Source organism: Neofelis nebulosa, chromosome 11, assembly GCF_028018385.1.
Source record: "Neofelis nebulosa isolate mNeoNeb1 chromosome 11, mNeoNeb1.pri, whole genome shotgun sequence".
Taxonomy (NCBI): domain Eukaryota; kingdom Metazoa; phylum Chordata; class Mammalia; order Carnivora; family Felidae; genus Neofelis; species Neofelis nebulosa.
In genome coordinates this window covers 17138366-17162272 of record NC_080792.1, presented here as the reverse complement: position 1 = coordinate 17162272, position 23907 = coordinate 17138366, and the positions used below count along the sequence as shown (strand labels likewise).

The 23907-nt window shown below is 44.8% G+C and overlaps 1 protein-coding gene across 12 annotated transcripts in view; it reads left to right on the top strand.

The window, feature by feature from the left end:
- Window positions 1–23907, top strand: part of ZNF532 (zinc finger protein 532) — a 110697-nt gene that overhangs the window by 72733 nt on the left and 14057 nt on the right. For 10 of the 12 annotated variants that reach the window (XM_058691939.1, XM_058691944.1, XM_058691943.1 and 7 more), the window contains 2 exons: window positions 3084–3246; window positions 7200–7481. The exons of 1 other annotated variant lie outside the window; for it this stretch is intronic. In XM_058691939.1, the coding sequence (XP_058547922.1) occupies window positions 3084–3246; window positions 7200–7481 (445 nt within the window). The remainder of the gene's footprint in view (window positions 1–3083; window positions 3247–7199; window positions 7482–23907) is intronic. One more of the 12 variants, XM_058691945.1, reaches the window with a different exon arrangement.

Below are 23907 nucleotides of genomic sequence, written 5' to 3'. Positions count from 1 at the left end.
CTCTGTGTCAATGAGGCTCGTTTATTTGGGCTTTGTTTTTTTTTAGCACGAGCACCATTTGAACATTTTTTAGTTTCTGGCCTACGGAAAAGCTGGAAGGACTCTATAGAGAGTCTGACGTCCCTCCCCCTCCCCCACATTCCCTAATTGTCAGCATTCACGACGTTTAATATTACTCCACTGTCTCGTTCTCCCCGAGTCTCTTTTTCTCGTGTTCAGGAATAACGGGCAGCATGACATAAATATCGGTGTTCTGCCTCTCCTCCCAAAAAGGACAGCCAGGGATGTCCCCACCATTTAGCCGTCCCAATCAGAAATCGGTGTTGGGCGCATTCCTGCCCAGTGCTTAGACCCCGTTACAATTTCTCTAATAAATGAGAAAATATCTTTTTTTTTTTTGGTTTGGTTCAGGTTCAAAATCCTATCCAGAAGCTTGTTCTGCATTTAACGGTCCTGTCTCGTTCTTCCCTCTGGAACAGTTGCTTGCTCTTTCCCTGCCTCTCCTGTCTTTGGTCATCCAAAAGAGGACACTGGCCTTTCGTTCTTGGGATGACCCCCATCCGTCACGGCCTTCTTGTAGCTGGACTCAGGACACGTCCTCCTGGCAGGAAGCTCCTCATTGTGTTATATCAGAGACACATGCTGCCTGTCTGTGCTTCCCGTGGAAGTTCTGACTTCATCATCTGGCCAAGTGGGTGTCCGCCAGATCTCTCCTCTAGAAAGCCATCACCTCCCCCTTCATACGAGTTAGCAGTTTGTGGGGCGGTGTCCCGGTATTCTATCGGCAAACTGTTCCCCAGAAAAATGCCTAGGTAAATAGTTGATCTCCTCTCTTATACTTTCCTTTGCTATGCGGTAGGAAGCATAAAAATCAAAGCAAACAAAAACCCCTCCCCAAAGGAATGTGGCACGAATAGAAGGAACCATGCCATTTTTCATGAAATAGTTATTTCTGAAAATGTAAGAATAGAATCCTGTGGGGCGCCTGGGTGGCGCAGTCGGTTAAGCGTCCGACTTCAGCCAGGTCACGATCTCGCGGTCCGTGAGTTCGAGCCCCGCGTCGGGCTCTGGGCTGATGGCTCGGAGCCTGGAGCCTGTTTCCGATTCTGTGTCTCCCTCTCTCTCTGCCCCTCCCCCGTTCATGCTCTGTCTCTCTCTGTCCCAAAAATAAATAAAAAACGTTGAAAAAAAATTTTTTTTAAAAAATAAAAAAAAAATTAAAAAAAAAAAGAATAGAATCCTGAGGAAACCTCTCTTAGCCTAGCTAGTAAGTTTTCATTCTCTTCCTGAGGCTATTCTTTTCTTCTTACTGCTCTATGCTAATAACAGAAAAACCGAGAAGTACAGACCAGGAAAACAGTAAGAAAACCTGTAATACCATCCCGCAGAGATGACAGTTCTATAACCTTCTGCTTCTTTTCTATGCCCTTAGAAGGATGTGGTCATATCGTACATATTGCCTTGTTACGTATTGTGTTCGTTTTCACGAAAGTCTTTCCAGTCATTGGTATACGTCCATAGCATACTTCTTAAAAAATCACATAGTTGCTCTGACTTTAGTACTTAATATTACCGGATGTTGGGGCTACTTTCAATTCTAAGCGATTTTAAATAGTGAGGAAATGAACATCCTTGTCACACTTGGTCAAGTTAATGATGACAACATCACTTGTGTGCCTCCTTCGAGTGCGTGGCGAGGTCACGAAGTCCTAAAAACAAACAGACAAACAAGAACATCCCTCCCCTCCCCAGTCACATGTGCTCGTGATCTGCGCTAAATTACTAATATGTCGAGACCTTGGAAAACCCGTGCCGCTCAATCCAATTAAACTTACAAATTTTATGTGGAAAAAGGGGGAAAAAAGTTAAATCTGTAATGTTTTGATAGAACCACGAAGCGAGAAGTGCTTTCTTGAGAAGACCCTGAGAGGAAAGACATGGGGTTTCCAGAGGCATGCCTTTCTTTGCTTTGCTGTAGAAATAGCAAACAGAAGCACAATGTGGCTTTTTTCCTCTCTGACTTGTCCCTTCCGTCAGCGTTTCTCTGCCATTTTCCTAAGCTCCGAGGATTCTTTGTTCTTCTCTCCATTCTCCTTCCAAGGCAGTACAGGGGTCCCTGGGGCCTCCCCTGAGGACCAGGGAGACCTGGAACAGTCACTGAAGAAAGGTGACCCATCCTGGACATATAGGTTCATGAACCACCCGAAGAGCCCCTGGAGGCAGAGGTTTGGTAGCGGGGGAGTCTAGTACTTTCCCTCCTGCGTGAGCTTCAGTGGAAGGTGTTGATGGATAGAGGGGATTATGTTCAGAAGGTTCGGGTATAACGAATTAGTTTTTAAGGAGGTTGCTTGGCAGTAAGGTACAGAAATGGTTCGTAGTAGACCGTGTTCTAAACCATTTTAAACACAGCAGACATTCAAGTGTTGAAGCAACTGTGGTATGGATTTTCTTTTCTGTTTCTTTCCTTTCTTTCTTTTTTTTTTTTTTTTTTTGGTGTATAATTGTTTACTGGCATAGGGCTTTCCTTATGAAGAACACGTAGAGAAATACTGCGATTTCAGTGTAAAATTGTTACGAACTCGAAAAGAAAACTTGGGGCAAGTAACAGCTTATGCAAGCATCAGAGCTGAACAGCCCGACTTAAGTTCATTAACAAAATTCTTTATCAAGTTAGGGGACCACCATCCAGCTGTGTTCCTGGTCCTATCTTAAAGAATACTTGAAAAAAAAAAAAAATCAAGGGTTCTTTTGCTCTGTGTTAAAATAACGAACAAGCGAAGATCTTGTAAAAAACAAAGCAAAACAAGTGTCAGATGTAGATGTGTAAGTAACGAAATGGTCATTAATTTAGACTTCACTGCAAAGGCGGTTGAATGCACCTTTACTCAAGCTGTGAAGATTGGTCTGCGCTTGAGTGATGCCAGTTGCCTTCAGAAGTTTGTTTCAAAGCTAAACTGTTTTTGTTCTTTTTACCGTGTTTACGTGTTCTCACTGCCTCTGCCCCCTTGAGATATAAAGTAACAGTTCCCTCGGCTTCGGAGTTGAGGGCTGACTGACCTGTCCACACACTTCTTCTGTTTTAGAATAATTTATAAGTGTTCCATGTGCGACACTGTGTTTACCCTGCAAACCCTGCTGTATCGCCACTTTGACCAACACATCGAAAACCAGAAGGTGTCTGTTTTCAAGTGTCCCGACTGTTCCCTTTTATATGCACAGAAGCAACTCATGATGGACCATATCAAGGTGTGTGCGCATCTCTCGTGTCCGTTAAGTGAATTGCAGACCCACATTCATTGATCACGAGTCAAGGCTGAGCTGTAGATGCCGAGGAAGCTGCATGCTGTTGAGGGAAGGGAAGGGTACTGATGCTGGTACTGAGCAGTTTACAGAATGCGGCCGCCAGACGTTCGCTTGACTGACGCCGCTTACTCCTGAGTCCTGATCTGGGTCACCATGAAAGATCAACGCAGAGTAACAGATGAATGCCCTGGGATTCTAAAAGAAAAATAAAGTATTAGGGTTCTTTTTTTTTTTTGTCCTACATGTGAAAACGATGACGATGCAGTTTACTTTTCTTTGAGAAGTCCGTCTTGTACAGGCTTTAGAAATAGACAAGGACTCTGGCGAATTGTGTTAATTCGTTACAGATACCGGTGTATTTAGGAAAACGAGGGTCTTCCCTTGAGATTATTTAAGCAGTTAAATTTGCATTATAATGGATGCCCCTGGCTCTTTTAGTCTTTTTTTTTTTTTTTTTTTCTATCAAGGTTGCATGTAAATTGATAGTGAAATGTGCTGGGTACAGCCCAGTGTCTGGTACCTGGTGAGTGTTCAGTTAATGAAATAAATGTCCAGTTTGGATAACCCACCCCCAACACCCAAAAGGGGCGCCTAAATCTCTTCACAGCCTTTTAAGCTCATGACGGACAGAGCTTGAGTCCTAGTCTCTTAACTGCCCACTGTGATGGGGTAAGCAGTTTTATTCCCATGTGATTAGGAGATAATATCCAGCAGCCCTCAGAGCTTAAAGGGACTTGACTCTTTAAAAAGAGAAAATAACAGGCCCAGCATCATTAACTCCATCTCTCTTTCTCTTAGTTCTTCTCTTTTTTAATACATTATACGAGAAAAGTCAGCTTCAAGAGCAGATGAGGGTCTCTGAATTAGTCTAGTCTCATCGTAGTTAAATGAATGGACCGTTAATCCTTGAAATTTCCCGTGTTGAGCCTATGTGCGCTCACATAGTGTAACTGCCTACTGCAACGAACCTAACGTCTCAGAGGGTCTGCTGGTTGGCAGCCGGGAGAAGGGGGTGGCACTGGAGCATTATTAGGGTGAATCAATGCATGGGAGATAGGTTTCCTGATCATCACTTGAAGTGCAGTAAAATCCTCTTCAGTTACTTCAAAGGTTTTCACTAAAATTACAAAACCGTCTTGACAACAAATATTTATTTAGTGAATGACCAGGAAAAAAACCCCCACAACATCTGGAAAGTGGGGTCATCGACTTTGCGGTTAGGGTCTTCCTTGTGTTAATAGTGAATTTGGAGGAATACAAGGTTCCAAGAAATAGAGACTGAAGAGGAGTGGCAAATCCCATGGCCACAAGGACGAAAGAATTGTTTTTATTCACCTGAACCTTTATAAGACTACATGATACGAAAACAGTGGGAATACTCACTTATGTTCTCATTTCAAGTATGTTCCATACATTTAAAATACCCTGCCTTTCTTTATGTGTTTGGGGATGGGTGAGAATAAAGGTAAAGTTTTAGGGGCCCCCTATTTTTGTGTTTTATTTTTAAGATCTACACCAGTTATTGTGACTTTATTTATATCACTAGCTGTGCTGTTCAGTTTTTCACAAGGAAAGAATTAAGAGAAAGGAGAGGAACAGTGTTTCCCCACATACATGTTCATGTAAAGGTAGATCTTTATTTGCCTAATTTAATCCAACTCGTATCATTTCTTTTTTTTTTTTTAATTTTTTTTTTAATTTTTATTTTTGAGAGAGAGAGAGACAGAGAGACAGAGTGCCAGCAAGGGAGAAACAGAGGTGGCGGGGGAGGGAAGGCGACACAGAACTTGAAGCAGGCTCCAGGCTCCTAGCTGTCAGCACAGAGCCCGATGTGGGGCTTGAACTCATGAACCGCAAGATCATGACCTGAGCCAGAGTTGGACGCCCAATCGACTGAGCCACCCAGGCACCCCCAATTCGTATCATTTCTTCTGCCAAAGCATAGATTTATTCACTGCATAGGATCCCATGCGTAGACATGTTGGCATTTACATTTAAAGCAAATTCTAAGTTACAATCATTCAAGGTATTTGTGGTTACAGGACCTAAGGAAAGGTCAGTTCTAAGAATTAAGTTGTATTTCTTTTATTAAAAAAAGATACTTGTTTTTACCAAACAATGTTATTTTTACTTGTGACGTGAAAATGAAATGAGCGAATTGGAAATTTCCATTTGAGCACACATTTCATTGCACAGCCGAATTTTTGGCTGCTTTTCTGTAATTTCTGTAGCCCTGCAAGGTCAGCTTACAGAAGAATGTTTTGTTTTGTTTTGTTTTGTTTTGTTTTGTTTTGTTTTGTTTTGTTTTATTTTATTTTATTTTATTTTATTTTATTTTATTTTTTATTTTTTTTCAGAAGAATATTTTAATACATCACCCTCTCCTCAACTTTCATTTGTCAAAAATGTATTTGCCTAGAAATGTATGAAAAATTTGCTAGAAAATTTTGAGGTTTGCTTTCTTTGGGGTTTAAATGGTTAAAAATGAAAAACCTGGCTTCTGTTTTGAAAAAGGCCAATGCACAGCCTTTTGGCCACCAAGAGATCACGTCTGGCCCCAGATTTTCTCTTGCCAAAGGACATCAGACATTCCTCCCAGGCCCTTTTGAGAGACCAGTTTACGTGTCCTCTGGGTGGACCGGTGTGGCCCCTGCTCATGACATGAGGACAGACCCTCTTTTTCCTTCTGGGGTAAGACAGTACTGACGAAGGTTGGTGAATTCTTGGCACTGCTTAGAGGCAGGCTTTCCTGAGAAACTCTGATGGAAAGCATGCTGAGGCAACACCTTCTTACCTGAACACTCAAGAAAGACTGTGGAGCCGAGATCTATTCAGTGTGAGTCTGTGGGACGTAGGAGACCCCGGGCTCATTTGGAAACGTGTATCACGTTGTGTCCCTCTGTAGGTTCTACAGGTTCAGGACTCTGAGGCTAGTAGCTACAAGCCTGAATGCTGGCTACGTGAGAAGGCCCTGTTCAAAAGATAAATCCTATCTACATCATTGAGGCACGGACTGGTTTCCCTCCTTTTTTGTGGGGGTGGGGGGCAGGGAGGGTTTGGTGAGGGGGAACTCTGCTTCTAGAACACAAAACAAAAACCAAAGCAAGCTGATCTTTAGACCCAGATGGCACTAATTTTACCCCATTAGAAATTGGAATCCTGTGAGTGTAAGTTCAGATAGCTGTCGTGGCTGTTACGTGAATGATCATAAACACTCTAAGCAATTGTAAGAGGCTTTTTGAGTATCTGCATCTGCTGTAGATAGTCCACAAGCCTGGGTGGTATCGGTAAGAAGAGAGAGACCGGAGTAGGCTGTAGGGAGATTGAAATGACCCCCGAAACTCCCCAACAAAAACCCAGACTCTTCCAAGTGTTCCAAGAATGCAGAAGGTACGAAAGGGAGGGAGAAGGCTTTGTTCTTGTCGCAGGGTCTTGTTAAAGGTGATTGGCTGGGGGTCTTGAATACCTGCCCCGGTGTCAGCCTTTTCACGCGTTTCTGGATAGACGTGAAAGTAAAATGTTCTTCCCCAGAAAGAGTGTGTTGCAAAGGACTCACGGGTTCCCTGGGGGAGGATAGGCAGCCAGGAATAATTTGGACTCAATACAGAAGGCTTTTTTTTTTTTTTTTTTTTTTAAGAATTTAAAAATGGCACAGGCTTTCAGAAGTTATTTGAAACTAAAAATGCATCGCTTAGAGCAGCCATAAAAGTTAATTCCCCTTTGTCTCTTTTCAAGTGTGTATTTCACTTCGGTTTTCTTCTTCCTGTATTAAGAAATGTTTCTGAATGAATATAACATCATATTGGAATATCTATAATGTGTTAAGATAGTCCACACGTGCTTTCTCTCAGTGGTAATGATTTGTGATAGATATTTCTTTTCTTTTTGTAACATAGTCTATGCATGGAACATTGAAAAGTATTGAAGGGCCTCCAAACTTGGGTATAAACTTGCCTTTGAGCATTAAGCCTTCAACTCAAAATTCAGCAAATCAAAACAAAGAGGATACCAGAGCCACGAACGGGAAAGAGAAATTGGAAAAGAAGTCTCCATCACCTGTGAAAAAATCCATGGAACCCAAGAAGGTGGCCAGTCCCGGGTGGACGTGTTGGGAGTGTGGCCGCTTGTTCACGCAGAGAGATGTTTACATTTCCCACGTGAGAAAGGAGCACGGGAAGGTAAGAGCGGAGGTCACCCCGTTAGTGCGAGGAAGGGCATGGGCCTGGCAGACCCCCATCACCTGGGAGCTCAGCTCTGCCAGGAATTAACGAACCAGAAAGAAAGGAGGAGAGAAAGAAAGCGATGTTTTGAAAGCGGTTAGGAGTTCTTTGTTTTGTTTTGTTTTTTAATGTTTATTTTTTGAGAGAGAGAGAGCAAGCCAAGGAGGGGCGGGGGGCGGGGTGGGGAGAGAAATCCCAAGCAGGCTCCGCGCTTTTAACGCAGAGCCCGATGGGGGGCTGGAACTCACGAACCATGAGATCATGAACGGGAGCCGAAACCAAGAGTCGGTTAATCAACGGGAGTGACCCAGATGCCCCCGTTAGGAGTGTTTGTATGACGTAATGTGATTCTTTGCAGAGTTTGGTAGTAAGAAAGAGGTACCTCATCCTTCCTTAAATTCTACAGGAGAGGTTTTATACCTCAAAATCAATGAAAAATCTGAGTTGCAATATTTATTTATTTTTTTAAACGTTTATTTATTTTTGAGACAGAGAGAGACAGAGCATGAACAGGGGAGGGTCAGAGAGAGGGAGACACAGGGTCTGAAGCAGGCTCCAGACTCTGAGCTGTCAGCACAGAGCCCGATGCAGGGCTCGAACTCACGGACCACGAGATCATGACCTGAGCCGAATGAGCCACCCAGGCGCCCCTGAGTTGCAATATTTATATTCTGTTTAAAATAGTAAGTACATGTCTCCAACTACTAAGCATTTTTTAAATGCCCGTTGTTAGACCTAATAAATCTAGCAAGATTATTTTGTAATGTTTTTCTGGTGGTTTCTAAGTTGGATTGTTCTAGAAAGAGTGTGCATTGCACTTGGTTTTTGTGTAACTTAAATCTCTTACTCTGTAGTAGTTCTCCCTCCATTTTATTTTTTTAATGTGCTATTGATTTGTTTAAAAAATTGGACTATACATCCTTTATATGTCACCCCCGTTTCTGGATTTGGGTAATTGCTTCCTTTTGACGTTGCTTAATTTGCTTCTCTTTATCCCATAATTCTTAGAAATTTGATTAGACCCCGGTTGAATTTTTAGATAAGAATAGGTGCTGTATTCTTTTTGTATCAAATCCCAAGGCACCTAATGGGGGCTGGTTTCTCTTTGTGACACTATGATCCACCATTGGGTTCAGATACAGTATACTTTAAAAAAAAAAACATCTCCATTGCTTTAACTTAAGGCAATAAAACCAAATAGTTCTCCTTGGGGAGCCTGTGTAAAAAGTACATAGGAGTTGGTTGGTAATTAGTATATACTAGATCCTTGAAAAGTTTGTTAAATTAAGTGTTTTGACAATGACTTTGTCGTCTCATTTATACTCTTTTATTTGAGCAGCGCATGTGGTTGACGTGTTTTTTACCTCACTGCCGTCTCCAAATGGTACGAACTTGTCTCTGAGCATTGATCACACTGCAAAAAGATGTTATTTGGTCTGACTACACTTAATTCGGCGTCTCTTCATGGAAAAACTACTTACAGAATATATATGGCTTTAGTAACACGTTGCTTATATAATCATCTCAACTTGAGGGTCATAACAATATTCACTGCAAATACTGAGTAGTTCTTAAGGGGCAGTACTTGGTTAATCTACTGTATAAATACACTACCTGTAGTTACCTTTCCATGCCCATTGTGGTGATTCTAGGAAACGTCTTTTTTTCTTGGCATCCAAACCAGACTTTACAAATACCAAAACAGGAGCAGACCTCGATCTAAGGAGCCCAGAGCTTTCATTTCTTACACATCCGAGATTTTTGTAACCAACTTGGAACCTTTCCAAATTCCTTCTTCTTTTTTCTGTTCTTTTGTTTTTAAACTACCTTTATTTTGCACATCCGACAGTCACTGGGTCTAGAATAAAAGATGAGGAGACAGCTCCGAGAAAGATGTGGTGGGATGATGAAATTTAACACTAACTCGAACTGTTTGCCCTAGGACAGGAGCATAAGACACCGCCCTGAGCTGGCTGTGCGTGCTGATGTGCCGGGCACGGCGTGGGTACCTTCCGTTAGAGGCAGCCGTTCATCCCGAGGAAGCGTTGGGCTTAGTAGGTTTTAGGATTAGCTTTGAGGAAGTTGAGAGCCTGCCTCTTAGAATGTGGCACTTGAGATCAGATCCCATTTTCAGTGCCGCTCACACGCCTGGAGAGACCTGCGAGGAGGTGGGGAAGGGAAAGGAACGACATGTCTTCACAAAGTGGTGAAATGTACAGAGTGCGGACCGTGTGTCAGCAATCTGTACCCGACTTCTGCCATTCTGAACCAGACCAGATCCCTGCACCTCCCGATAGCCCGCCTACAGGCTTCTCGTCTCTGTTCCCGTTCTTCTTGCCTCCTGTCCAAACCCTTGCGTCACCTCTCTCCATTTAAACTGCAAGCCTCTGATCCCCTGCCCTCTGTCTTTTCTGTCTCTTCCCTTCTGATGGTCAAGCAGGCTCCTTTCTGGCTGCCCTTTTCCACTCCTGGTTCCTCCTCCTCGGCCACCTTTGGGGTTCAGCTCCACCTTGTCACGAAACCCACCTCCTTAACTGTCGAGGCAGTTCGACGTTTGTCAGTCTTTTCCTCATTTGGCAGCGCTCCCCCCCCCCTCCCCCCCCGTAATTCACACAATTGGCAGGGCTTTTTAAAAGCATTTTCTACCCTAAGTGTTGAACACTGCTCTCCCTCCTGGGTTTTCTCCCGGTTGCTAGAACACCCATCGGGTTTCTGTCCTGGAAACATTCCACTGTCTCTGGGAGATTTCAGTTAGTCTCGTGGCTTCACTTCTCATATATGTGTACATAGCTTCCAAATCTCCATCTCCAGCCGTGGTTCCTTGCTGCATTCCAGTCCCCAAATCCAGCCGCTTATTGAATGTTTCAGCCTCTTGGATAATTCCCAGCAACTCTTAGCCTGTCCAGCTTGGAACCCAAGCTGCTTCCAGCACCCCCCCCGCCCAAGCCTTTGCCACCAGAAGCTTGGTGTCTGACCTGACTTGGTGGTTCCTTCCTTCTCCCCGGCCGCCTCCCTCATCCATCCATGCGTTTCATCCCTTCCAGTCCACCCGTTTATCTTTGTTCAGGCCACCCTCATTGTTGCCTGATGATTATTCTCACTGTAGCCAGAGAGGGCTTTCCGATCGTGCAGTGTCGCGTCCCCACTGCCCTAAGTCATCCGGCAGCTCCCTCGTGTCCTCTGATGCGCCTTCCTCCGGCTGCGTCTCACATGGGGCACGTTAGACAAGCGTGGCTGCCCCCCTGGCTTTAAACACTGTTTGCCCATTCGTCTCTGGGGCTTTTTGGTGGTGGTCTTAACTTGAAGGAGTGCACCCTTCTGGTGGCAAACTTCTCTTAGTCCTTTGGGTCTCAGCTTCAGACCTCACCCCGTCTGGAAAGCCTTCCTTGCTCCCTTCTTCCTGCAGGTTTCTGTGGCAGCCTGAGTTTCCCTTACCGTATCTCTTACCACTCTGCGAAGGCTGCCTCTTACGTCTGCTCACAGTAGATGCTTTATGCTTCTTCCTCTTTTCAGTTCCCGTCCAAAAAGTCTTTGGGGCTTCTGTTCCTAGCTCATAGGCAGCCAATAAATATTTCTCGAATAAATGGATCAAGTACGAGTAACTGACTTGAAGGACACCTAACCTCTTAAGACTTAACTTCCCCTTCTTTAAAATGGGAGTATTGCATACTTTAGTGACCTCAGAGGGTCCTGTTTTATAGATATCTAGTGAGAACTGCACGTGAGGCGAAAAGCAGCCTCCAATCTTTCTGGACTTAAGGTGAGATATAAACATGAAGTTATAAGGGATTTGACAATTGTGTCTGGCCAACTGTCCCAGGAGAGCATACTATTTTACTTCAGTCAGGCGAGAAGTTATTGGAAAGATCTGATTTTACTGGATCCCCCAGTGAAATATCACGTTATGACACCAGGTACATGTTCTGAGCCAGTGAACCGTGAAGGAATACTTGACGTTAATACTGTAATCATGCCTTTAAAAATAAATATATGCGTGGATAGAGTCCTTTTGAGAATAACATAAACACATTCTGCCAACCACAATACAGCAATTTGCTGGAATTTTATTGCTATTAGTACGATGATTATTTTGGAGAGAAGATTTTGAGTTAGGAGTAAGCCCGTGTGGCAGAGATTAAAAATTTATGCCAAGATAATTCACTGCTTCCTCTTTTAAGATGGCCTTTTTTGGTTTCAATAATTGTTTCCTTTTTTTTTTCTCCTCTTCTCAATTCCCATCCAAAAAATTTTTACTAAAAAATATTTTGTACGGAGTTCCATGCCAAAACAAAGAAATTCAGTAGCTTTGTCTTCAAGATTCAAAAACATGTTTCCAGCTGTACTGGTTAGTTAGTAGGTAGTTTATTTCTTTAATATATATATATATATATATATATATATATATTCTTTTATATATATATATTCTTTAATATATATATATTCTTTAATATATATATATATTCTTTAATATATATATTCTTTAATATATATATATATTCTTTAATATATATATATTCTTTAATATATATATATATTCTTTAATATATATATATATATTCTTTAATATATATATATATTCTTTAATATATATATATATTCTTTAATATATATATATATATTCTTTAATATATATATATATATATATATATATATTACTAATATTAACCCAGTATCCACTTTTTGTGCTTTTTTTAATGTATTTTTTAGTAAGTTGTTATAATCTGATATGAAGTCAAATAATTAAAAAAAAAACTTGGGGCAGAGAGTCCATTAAAAACTTAGATGTAAGAATTTAAAAACAATTTGCCAGATCTTTATTTTAGTTATTTAAAAACGAATAGTTAAAGCAGCCACATTTAGAAACGACTGTTAACAGAAATTCCATACAGAGGAACCGGTATAAAATTAATCACTTTCTAAAGTTGATGTTAGTGTCTTGCTATGGGCAGGTTTTAGCTGTCCTTTTAAATCATAAGCTCTTTGAGGACAAGTTCTAAATCGGTTTATTATTGTAGATTCTGTGGTTTGTGATGCTGTGCCTTGCGTGTTGTCTTTGGAGTTACCCGATTAGAGAAGTTCTCAGATCATCGCCTGCCCATTTGGAAAGGGCTTTTGTGTTAGTCAAGTCTTGGCTTGAGCTTTAAATAGTTTTTGACCACAGAAAGCCCTTCATCTTTCCTATGTCTGTACTCTCAAATACAAAAACAGGAAAATGAGACGTATTATTAACCTGATGATCTCATCTCAGCGTTGAGCCCTTTCCCAGATAAATGTACAAATACACAGAATTTTATGTACAACTTTAGAGGCTCAGCTACTTACATTCTTTCTTGGTCACTTTTAGGGGGCTTCTAGGAACCTCAAATTAGGATCCCCTCAATGAGGTAACAGCCAGCAACATTCTCACAGACCATGCATTCTGCACTCATGTAACCTGACAGTAAATAAAAAAGTAAAAGGTGTCTGTACGTGTTCAAATCTTGAAAACTACAAAGTGATCTGTGATAATCGTAGCTATTTTCTCATTTGCTGCCAGGTACCCCTGTATGTTGAGGAATCATTATGGAACTTTTTAAATAGAGCATAAACAGAGGAGCCTTTACTGGATGATGGAACTCGGATGCCATTGAAATTTACCTTCCAAGACTCTTTGAGATTCTTTGAAGGTGTAGATGTGGTCCAGTTTCAGTTCTGTGTCTAGAATTGGGAGGAGGAGCTAAGTTACTGTCATTCTTTAATTTTTGTTCAAATTATTTTAGATTTGGCCATTGGGAGCTCCCGTAAGTTGGCTCCTGTGTCGTTTCTACACACCCCCCATTTCTGAGGCTCCCTTACTTTCTTCCGTCCACGTATTTGTGAACCATCTTGCAATTTCCCCACTGCAGCCCTGCAGCCAACCATTTATTTCTCCAAGGAGACTGGTTTCTTTTATTGAGAATGAGAAGCATAGATTTTCGAGAGACTGCCTATATGTATTTGATCACTTAGCATGGGAAACTATAATTAGGAAAACGGTATAGGTGGAAAAAAGCAGGAACCTTCAGAGTGACTTCTCACTTACTGAGTGTGAGCGACTAATGTATTTGGCAGTTCACGGATTCTTATCAGATGCTCTTGGAATTACAGCAAGCCACGGCTTGTAAAATCTATCCGGTTGTTGGAGGGAGTATTTAAGACGCTTTCTAGAATATGAAGGAAAAGGGCAGTACAGACCAGCCCATTGTTTTCTGGAAGATTCTGTTTACAGTTGACCAAGACAAGGCAAAAATACTTTGTTCCTGTTTTGCTTCTTTAGGGAAAATGGAACTGGTGTCATTGAGGGGGAAGGGGGTGCCCAGGAGAGAGAGCAAGGCCCTCGCTAGCGTAAATAAATGCACTTTCCCCCCTTTACGCGGAGCTGAAGGAACTTGCAGGCGGTAATATAGATATATACCTTTTAATCATGGGAAATGGGGTGTGCTTGTGTAAAAGGAGAAAGTTGGGCTGATTCTGAAAAACCGCAGGCAGATAAGTTCGTCCTGCCTTACCGAACCCAAGCGTCTCAGAGACCACATTGTCGAGTAGCTGGGTTCTGAGCACCAGGAAAAAGAATTTGACAAAGACTAAGGACAGGCGATTCCAGGTAAGTCTTACTTCCTTTTGTTCCCAGGGTACTTGGTGGTAGGTAAACTAATGCCAGAGAGAGGCTAACTGGGTTTCAGTGCAGCTTTTGAGAGTCTCTCGCTTACTACTGTTTTATGTAAAATAGCACAAAAGGGCCTGGATGAACTATTGAATTTATAGCTGACTCTAGGCTCCAGTGCTGTGTTGGGAGAAAGCTCCATTTTTGGATCAGATTTTACCCGGCATTCCGATCAGTGACTTTGACTGTAGGGCAAGAATCTGGGAGGGATTTTGCCAGGTAAATCCTTTTTTTTTTTTTTTTTTTTTTTGAAGTTTTATTTATTTATAGATAAGTAAAAAGAGAGGCAACGCACGTGGGGGAAGGGCAGAGAGACAGAGACTCCCAAGCAGGCTCTGCACAGCTAGCACAGAGCCCGACGTGGGGCTCGAACCCACAAAGCCACAGGAATATGACCTGAGCCGAAGAGGTCAGACCAAGAGTCAGACGCTTAACCGACTGAGTCACCCAGGAGCCCCACAAGGTGCATCTTAATAAGTAAATGTTTATTTAGGTTTAAACAATCCAAATACTATGTGGCACAGGAGGGAGAATTTAACTGCCATAGGTGAGCAGTCATTCTTTGACTATCTTAGTACAGTCCACCCCTCTTTGCAGCCGCAGAGATAAAGCATTCATCTCAAGGCAGCGAATGCCCTTTGATTTGGCACCAGATTCTAGTTAGTCGTTCTCAACACTTGAGTGTGCCTCACAATCACCTGGAGGGCTTGGTCAAAGGCTGATTGCTGGGCTGCACCCCCAGCAAGTTTCTGACTCAGTAGGTTTGGGATGGAACCCGATAATTTGTATTTCTTGCAAGTCTGCCCTTTGAGAACCCCTGGTTTACCCTGTGTGGCAGTAAAATCCCATAAAGCCCATTGATTTATACAATAGAAATGTATTTTTTGCACACGCAGAGCTTGCTGTGGGTTCAGGCACTTCCGTGGGGCAGCTGTCCTTCCACCGATGACTCCGTGATCGAGGGAGTTTCTTTCAGCATAGGTGTCACTGCAAGGGGTCGAGGGGGAAGGCTGGAGTATCTCATCTGGTCTTTACACACCCTTATTCTGGGTGTGACGCACATCACATCATTGGCCACGATGAGTCGCGTGACCAGACCCACTTGTAGCAGACTGAGGAATGTGTTCTCCTGTGTGCGCTGGAGGAGAGGGAATGACCCAGTAATGTTCATCACACCTGTACAGTGTCTGATGAACGAGGTGGTGTCCTGGGGTGTGTTCATCGCACCCACTTAACGTGGGTATTGACCTTGGTTCACCGAATGGAAGTCAAATCAAAAATGCAGAGAATGAACTAGGAGATTGGGCACTCTGATTTTGAAGATGAATGACAAGTGGGCAACTAATTTCGACGTGTGAAACTTACTATCTGTTCCATAAGGGACAGGAAATGAAGAAAAATAAAACGTGTTTAAGAAAGATTAATGGTATTTGCAAAATGTGACTCAAATAAAAATATATTATTCCAAATTTTGTTTTTGGCCAGAAGAGATTTTTATTTTATTTTTTTCAGATTCTTGGGAAGATTTGCTTTTAGGTGTGAAATGTTTCTATCTGGACGATGTCTGCTGCAGCCATTTTGGAAGGCATTTTCTGTAAACTCACTGGAGGTGTTTCTTCAGACAGGGTTGAAGGCTGCAAATACTTTATTGGTATATGCCTAGTGTATAGTCTAAAGAAAAATCTGGCCTTCTCTATTAACTTCTTTTTTCTATTTTTTATTTTTATTTATTTTGAGAGCGAGTGAGCGCACGCAAGTGGATGACGGGCAGAGAGAGGGGGCGACAGAATCCCAAGCAGGCTCTGCACCGTGAGCACAGAGCCGATGTGAGGCTTGAACTCACGAACCTGTGAGATCCTGACCTGAGCCAAAATCAAGAGCCCGAGGCTTAACCGACTGAGCCCCCCAGGCGCCCCTGTGTTAATTTCTTGTATTGTCACGGTGTGCGTGTTTTCTGATTACACTGTGTGACCGGGCATGTTGTTATACATTCCGTTGGATATTAAGTGTAAAACCCCAAATCGAGGGTTGTACAATAAAATCAGTAGCACACAGCAGGAGGCAGATGTGTAAATGTCTTAAGTCCCAGCAACTAGACCACTGGGCTTGCCTCTGAAAGTCTGTTAGGATTTAGAGCTCCCCCAGAGCCGGAGCTGCTGGGGGTCCTGGCGGGGCGTCCCTGACAGGACCAGTTGCCCTGTGATCCGAGCCCAGGAGACGAGACCCACCAGCAGATGACGGAGCTTTAGGGCAGATGCCCACGCAGCCGCCGCGGTGATCTCGGGGGAGTACGAGTCTGTCTGTCCGTCCTGGGTGGGCCTCCCTGTGTGTGGAAGGCGGAGTCCGCGAAGCCCTTGGCCACCTCGCCTCGGCCTGCTCCATACCCACCCCCTCGTGTGGTTCCGGCCACACACCGTTTCCTTCCTCGCCTCTGCCTCCTGGTTCTCGCTGCCGGGAAACCTCTCCTTGCCTCATTGCCTGGTTAGCTCCTGTTCGGATGCGGCAGAAGTGGCCTGCGCCCGCCGTCCCTCCTTCCCCTGTGTTCCAGGCACCTGGGACCGCCGCGGGCATAGTACCTCCGGGGGATTCCTCTGTTTTTTCCGCCTTCAACACGCGGCAGTGTCCTCAAGGGCGGGGAAAATCCCGGCGAGTGAAAGTAGGACCCCGGTCGGTATCGTGGACAGACTGAAAGTGCGCCGCAGCCTCCCGTGGCCGGTCGTTTCGGCCTTCAGCGTGGCCGGTTACCCTCACTCCCTTTGACGACCAGAGATGGCACCTTTCGTTTTGCGGTGCCGCCTGGCGGATGGAAGCCTCTGGCCGGAGTGACCGGCCCAAAGGGAATGGGTGGGTGTGGGCTCACTAAATAGGTGTCGGAAAATCACTTAAAGCACGGGCGCCGCAGGTACCAAACTGCGTCTTTGCACCTCAAGTGCGGCCCATGCGGTGCTCTTCTAAAAGTCCCGGCAAGGCGTGCGAACGGCGACCGGTCAAAGCTGGGTGCTGGCCGGCACCACGGTGACTCAGATGTTTACGGACACTCGGGCGTTTGTGGTGCATTGCCCACCAGGGCTGCTGTTATTTTGGAGTCTGAACAAGACACTTCCTCCTCGGGCTTTTCCTGTTTATCTCTCGAGGCGCGGGAGGTACAGGCTCCCTTGGTGTTGGGCTGGTGCTGTTACCAGACGGGAGACGTAATGAGGCTTGGGCCCGTCTTCCCTGGGTGAATGTTACCAGGCCTTGCTGGCTCAAGAACGTTTCTTCTGAGGAACATCGCCTGCAGCCAGGGACTTAACTTCCCTTGTCTGCCACAGAGGAGCAGTTTTCATTCTGTCTGCTTCTACTGCCCCAAACTGATGTGCCCCCCAAACCCCTCTTCCTGTTATCTGTCAAAGCTCAGTCCCTTCTTGGGGAAGGAGAGTCTCTTCTTTCGTGACTTGAGGTGCCCAGATCTGCCCTGGGGTCAGGTCTCTTTATCGGATCAGTGCTGACCATGGCCGTTAGGCTCTAGAATATTGGTACAGTGTTGTGGTTCCGCTAAATTATGTGGGGAGACCTTTACGTACCTGTCCAGAAATGCAACATCATCTTGTAATTTTCTTCAGGAAAATACATCCCTAAATCCAACTGGCAGACCAGGTTTTTGGATTTTTTTTTTTTAAAGAATTAAGCATATGATTCTGTCTATAAGCCGATACCACCTCGGATCCCAGAGCCACCAGGAAGTAATTTCACGTGCCATCAGTGGGGGTGGCAGGGGAAACAAAAAGCCGTTCCAGCCATAATTGACTTGATGAGGAATTGTACAATAGCCCTGGAAGGTAACTGAGAGCTCACGAATTCCCACTCATTTCAGTTTGTAGGCAAAACTTCAGACCCAAAAGGATCGCGGGACATTTTTCGGACTTTAACCCTTGTGCCAAGGGCTGGGATCTAGGAGTCCGGCCCTGTACCTCGAGGTCAGGGTGTGGGGTTTCCAGGTTACAAGTGAGAACCGGCTTTTGTTTGGCAGGGGCACCAGAGCTCAGGGCAGGACTGGAGCGAAGGGGAAGAGACTAATTCTTTCATTCACGAATTCAGCAAATGCACGTTACTGCCCAGTGTGCGTGGCCCACACTACTGCAGATAAGAACTGGGGAGGGCCGTCAGGGAAGAGAGAGGGAGCCCAGGGTCCTTTTACCTTCATAGCCACTCAGAGCCTAGCAGTTGCAAAGCTGGGACCGGCAGCACTGGGACACACAGAAGAGATTTCCAGCAGCTGCCTGATGGTCTGTCCTCCCCACCCCCCCGTGGCTCAGGGCGGCCTCCTGGGGCTCTGTGGTGTCTCACGTTCTCACACCTTGAGGCTTCGCAGTGGATTGTCCCTACCGGTGGGGCCTCATCGATACAGTTTAATCAGACATCTGGGAAGATCAATATATGATGTAGGACTGGAACCAGGGAGAAAATAACCTGTCATCAGGCAGTTTTAATGGTAGCTTTGTTGATCTCTGTGCTCGCTTGCTTACTGTTTCAACTTGTTTCCAGATTTCTGACGGATCATCTGATAAAAAACAGCGATTATCTTGAAAAGGAATGCCTGGTTCCTTTTGTCTTTTGATTTGTGGAAATAAATAATCCTAGAAGGATTTTACAGAAGTCTTCAGACAGTATAATTTGCATTCTTTATGCTGTAGTAATATCCGTAGTGTCGTAAAATAGTGATTGTGGGGGGAAAAGATTTTTCACAGTGACCTTTTATCTATTTAGATTGCTCTAAGAAAAACGTTTATTTATTTTGAGTGCGAAGGAGAGGCAGAGAGAGAAAGAAAGAATCCCGAACAGGCTCCACGCTGTCAGGGAGCGCCTGACGCGGGGCTCGATCTCATAAACTGTGAGTCATGACCTGAACCGAAATCAACAGTCGGATGCTTAACCGTCTGGGGCACCCAGGCGCCCCTAGATGGCTCTTTAATTAAAAAGGACAAAAAGGCTGTACTAAAAATTACATTCTACATATTCTTTCCCGTGATCCCCCCTTGAGGACTGGATTCTCTGAGAAGAGAAGTAACAGACGGATAATGTGTCCCCCATCCATAAGCATGCATTTTAGGACCCGAAGAGGCTTAGAAGATGGGACAAAAGACCCTTTTAAGTAGAAGAAGGGGAGCGAAGCCGGACCAGACCCCGGAGAAACTGGCCGCAAAGATTTTTTTTTTTTTTCATACTCGGGTCTTTGATCCCCGAACGTCTTCGGGGGTCGGTGAAATGTGGCAGTGAACAGCTGACAGCACCTGTCAGTGCTGTTTTTCTCAGTGTGACAGAGAGTAAGGATTTCTTGCGTGAGGACCTTTAAGGACGTGGGTGTAGGAGGATGGGAGCCCAAGTCCAGTGAAAGGGAAGAGGCACGGGGTCCGTTTCGGGTCTGTAAGCAGAGCTCTGCGGGGTGTCGCCACCAGCCAGCGGAGGCAGATACGGACGTCCGAGGCTGACGCGTGCCCGTGGTCACCCCGCGACACCCCAGCAGTTGCCACGACGGTGGCGGCCTTGTCGCAGGATCGGCCTTTTGTTCAGCGCTCCCTTTCCCGCTGCCTGAGCACCTGACATGGCTCCGGGCACAGAAACCGCGGTGGGGACACGTTCCTCGTCTGCTCCGGGTCTGGCCTTTCCTTCATCGGCCTTGATTACAGTTCTGTGTCTTACTTTTTCAGTCGTACAACGTCCTCAGCAAACCGGTTCGTCTCAGGACGAGAAAGTTAGAAGACCGGCTTTGTTTGTTGTCGTTTTAAGCAAACATGGCAACTAGCACGTACTTGTCCTTGGGAAACACTACTCATTTCAAAGCTGTAACCTCAATCATCGAGACGCGGTTCCGTGATACTGGTGGCTCTCGGGACGTGTTCCCAGCATGTCCTGTGAAAAACAAACCCTTCTCCTTACTTTGTAGTTACGACTTGTTTTTTTTTTTTTCCAGATTGATTACCTGCTGTGTTAAATAGGTTTGGTTCTCAGTTATTGACTTGCCTCTGTTTTCTTTAAGCGTGTGAGACAGGGGGCTAAATCAGGGTTGGCAAACTGGGGTTCACAGGCTGGCCACCTGTTTTTGTAAATAATTTATTGAAACACAGCCACACCCACTCATTAATGTACCATCGTGGCTGCGTTTGAACTCCAAAGCACAGTTCACTAGCTGCGACAGACTTTACGGCCTGCGAAGCTTAAAATATTTACTGTCTGGCCCTTTACAGAAAGTCTGCCAACCTCTGGTCTAAATTTGTACTCTGTGTTTAAATATTTCCCCAAAGCCACTCCATTCCAATTTGTAGAAACTTGGATGGTTTAGTAGTCAGAAATTGTTTTTCTTGATATTTTCAGACATACGTAGTCTGAGTTTCCTACGCTGTGCTCATCTAACTACCCATTTATTTGTATTTTCTTTCATGTAGTGAGACCAGAGGATCTCCCTTGTGTCCTAGATATGAAATTCTCAGTAAGGACTTATAGAATTTATGACCCATAGTATTCGACCCTTCGGGGGAAGGCTACTTGCCTGTGTAAAAGACCATTTTCTAGGAGAGCGTGGGGGTGGCTTGGGTAAGCGGGTTTGTTTCTTATGACTTACCCTCTATAACTGTGGGTGATATTCATACAAACAGAATGGGAGCGCCCAGTTTTGTGGGTACATACAATATCCGGAGCTAACATGAACAGATGAAGAAAATACGTACGAAACACGATTATTTACTTTTTTTAATATATCCTCATGAAAAGTTTTAAGACTTCTCTGAGTGAAGATTATACCTTTATTTATTTAATACACATGCTGATGATGTTACATGTTTCTTTAGTGAATTTCTTTTTTTTAAAAGCAACTGTAGGGGCACCTGGGTGGCTCAGTCAGTTAAGCGTCTGACTCTTGATCTCAGCTCGGGTCTCGATCTCATGGTCGTGAATTTGAGCCCCGCTTTGGGCTCTGTGCTGAGTGTGGAGCCTACTTTACAAAAAAAGGAAAAAAGGGGGCAACTTTATTGGGTTATAACTTATATGTAATCTTAGTACCTTTCTATTCTGTAGAACAGCTAACTTATTTTATAGGAGACCTATTCGACTATAGATTTTTTTTTAACCTGTTCAGGTTACAGTCTTTCCTGTTTATTTCTCATTTCCGAGTCTTTGGTTTGTCTGGGCACTTGGCACATTACAGGAGTAATGTCAATTCTGAAACTGTTTAGAACAGGTCATTCATTCCTACTTTGAGGATGTTTAACTTTTAATCATATTTGTTCTTCTGTGTATACCACTTTTTAATTCTACGAACATTTACCAAGTTGCACAACATTTGCTATGGTCGAGAACAAATGATATAATTCTTGCCCTGGAGATGCTTCCAGTTGGGTAGAAAAAGAAAGCAAAAATATTTTAATTTTTTAATGTTTATTTTTGAGAGCATGAGCAGGGGAAGGGCAGAGAGGGAGACACAGAATCCGAAGCAGGCTCCAGGCTCTGAGCTGTCCGCACAGAGCCCAACACGGGGCTCGAACCCACAGCCCGTGGGATCATGACCTGAGCCCAAGTTGGACGCTTAGCCGACGGAGCCACCCAGGCGCCCCAAATGCATAAATATTTTAAACGCTGCAGCTAGTATGGGTCTTAGAGGAATCACGAGGTGGTATGTAATTAAAACTGAGTGAAGGGTGCTTCCGGTTCCGATTTCGGCGCAGTGCTCGTCCAGGCTCTATGAATAGGGGAAGAGAGAGAAGGTACGGCCCAGCCTTGAAAGAGGTCGGAGGAGGACAGAGCGGAGTTAAAAATTAAAGCTGCATGTGATACGTGGAAGAGAAGAAGGAGGAGCACCTAAGGCCCAAGGGAGCAGCGATGTGAGCATCACCGTGTCTTGGGGGGAATGGCAGGGTTTGCGAATGCCAGGGAAGGCTTCACAGCAGAAATACTACCTAAGTAGGTTTTTGGAGGATGCACGGGGGGAATTCACCCAGTGTACGAGCAGCAAAGCAGAGTGTGGGTGTGCACAAAGCAGCGTGACCTTCTAAGTGACCGCCGGCCAGTAGTGGAGGGAGGGGGTTGGTGAGGTAGGCAAGTCCAAAGACCTTAGCCCTTGAAGGTGTCGAGAACCCCAGATGGGTTTTAGGCAGGGAAGCGACATGTGTCGCTTCCGCACGTGTCTCCAGTGGTTTGCTCTGGTAGCTGTGTGGGATGTGGACGAGGGAAGGAGAGGCTTGTGGCTGGAGAGGTCAGGAAGTCCACCAAGGGGCCGGGAGGTGAGCTGGCCGAGGGGGCCAAAGGGCTTGAATGGGCCTCCGGGAGAGGGAAGGCTATTTCTGAAGGGCAAGGGGCGTGGCGGGGAACGTGTCACTGTCTTCAGAAGATGTGAATTTGGGTGGCTTTGCAACATTTATGATGTCCTAGGAGACGTGGTCAGAATGGTGGGTTGAGGGTTGGATTGTGGATGGACCGTCTTAAAGGCCAAGAAGTTTGGGTTTTGTGTTACACGCAGGGAGAGACAGGCAGTGAAAACCCCTTTGCCTCTGAACGTGCATACTGTGCCCTCTGCTGTTACAGAAGGTGATTTGGGTCCCCGGAAGGCCCATCCCTCTGTCTGTGCGCTCCATCCAGCCCCCTTTCTGGCCCCTGGAGGACGTCACAAGCACACGTGCCTGCTCTTGCCTGTGTCTTCAGCTTTTCCTGGATCGTTCTCAGAACCCTAAAGCTTGCCCTGGGGCCTCTTGTCCTGACAGAACAGCCTTCCTGACCCACTTGCCTACTGCCTTTTTCCCTCTGTTTCCCTTTATGGCAAACGTCCCTGAGGTCACTTTCCATCGCTGTGTTCTCCATGCCACTCCACGTTCCCACTCCACAGGAACCGCGTGGCGAGGGACCCGCACCCGGGGTCTTGGCTTTATCAGTGATGTCACTTGACCTGTCTGAAGCGGTTGTCTGCTAGGTTCTCCTGGAAATGCTTTCTTTACTAGGCCTCTCGGTTCTCCTCCTTCCTGCTTCATTGATAGCTCTTCTCGGTCTTTTCTTCTCCTTCCAGACTAGAAATGTTGATGTGCCCTTTATTCTCAGAAACTTCTCATCCAGGCCTGGGACTTACTTACTTACTTACTTACTTACTTACTTACTTTCTTTCTTTCTTTCTTTCTTTCTTTCTTTCTTTCTTTCTCTCTCTCTCTCTCTCTCTCTCTCTCTCTCTCTCTCTTTCCTTCCTTCCTTCCTTCCTTCCTTCCTTCCTTCCTTCCTTCCTTCTTTCTTTCTCTCTTTCAAAATTTTTTTTAAACGTTTATTTATTTTTGAGACAGAAAGAGACAGAGCATGAACGGGGGAGGGTCAGAGAGAGAGAGAGGGAGACACAGAATCCGAAGCAGGCTCCGGGCTCCGAGCCGTCAGTACAGAGCCCGATGTGGAGCTCAGACTCACGAACCGTGAGATCATGACCTGGGCCGAAGTCGGACACTTAACCAACGGAGCCACCCAGGTGCCCCTAAGGCCTGGGACTTTAAATGCCATCTGAACCTGCCGACTCGCAGAATTGTATCTTTGGCCTGGACCTCTCCTCCGAGTTGCACACTTGAATCTAACCACTTAGTATCTCTACTTAGATCTCCAGTGGGCTTCTCGAATGTAATGTATTCAAAATATAATTCTTGATTCCTCTCCTCAAACCTGCTTCTCTCCTACTTTGCCATTCAGAAACTGGTAAAACTGTTC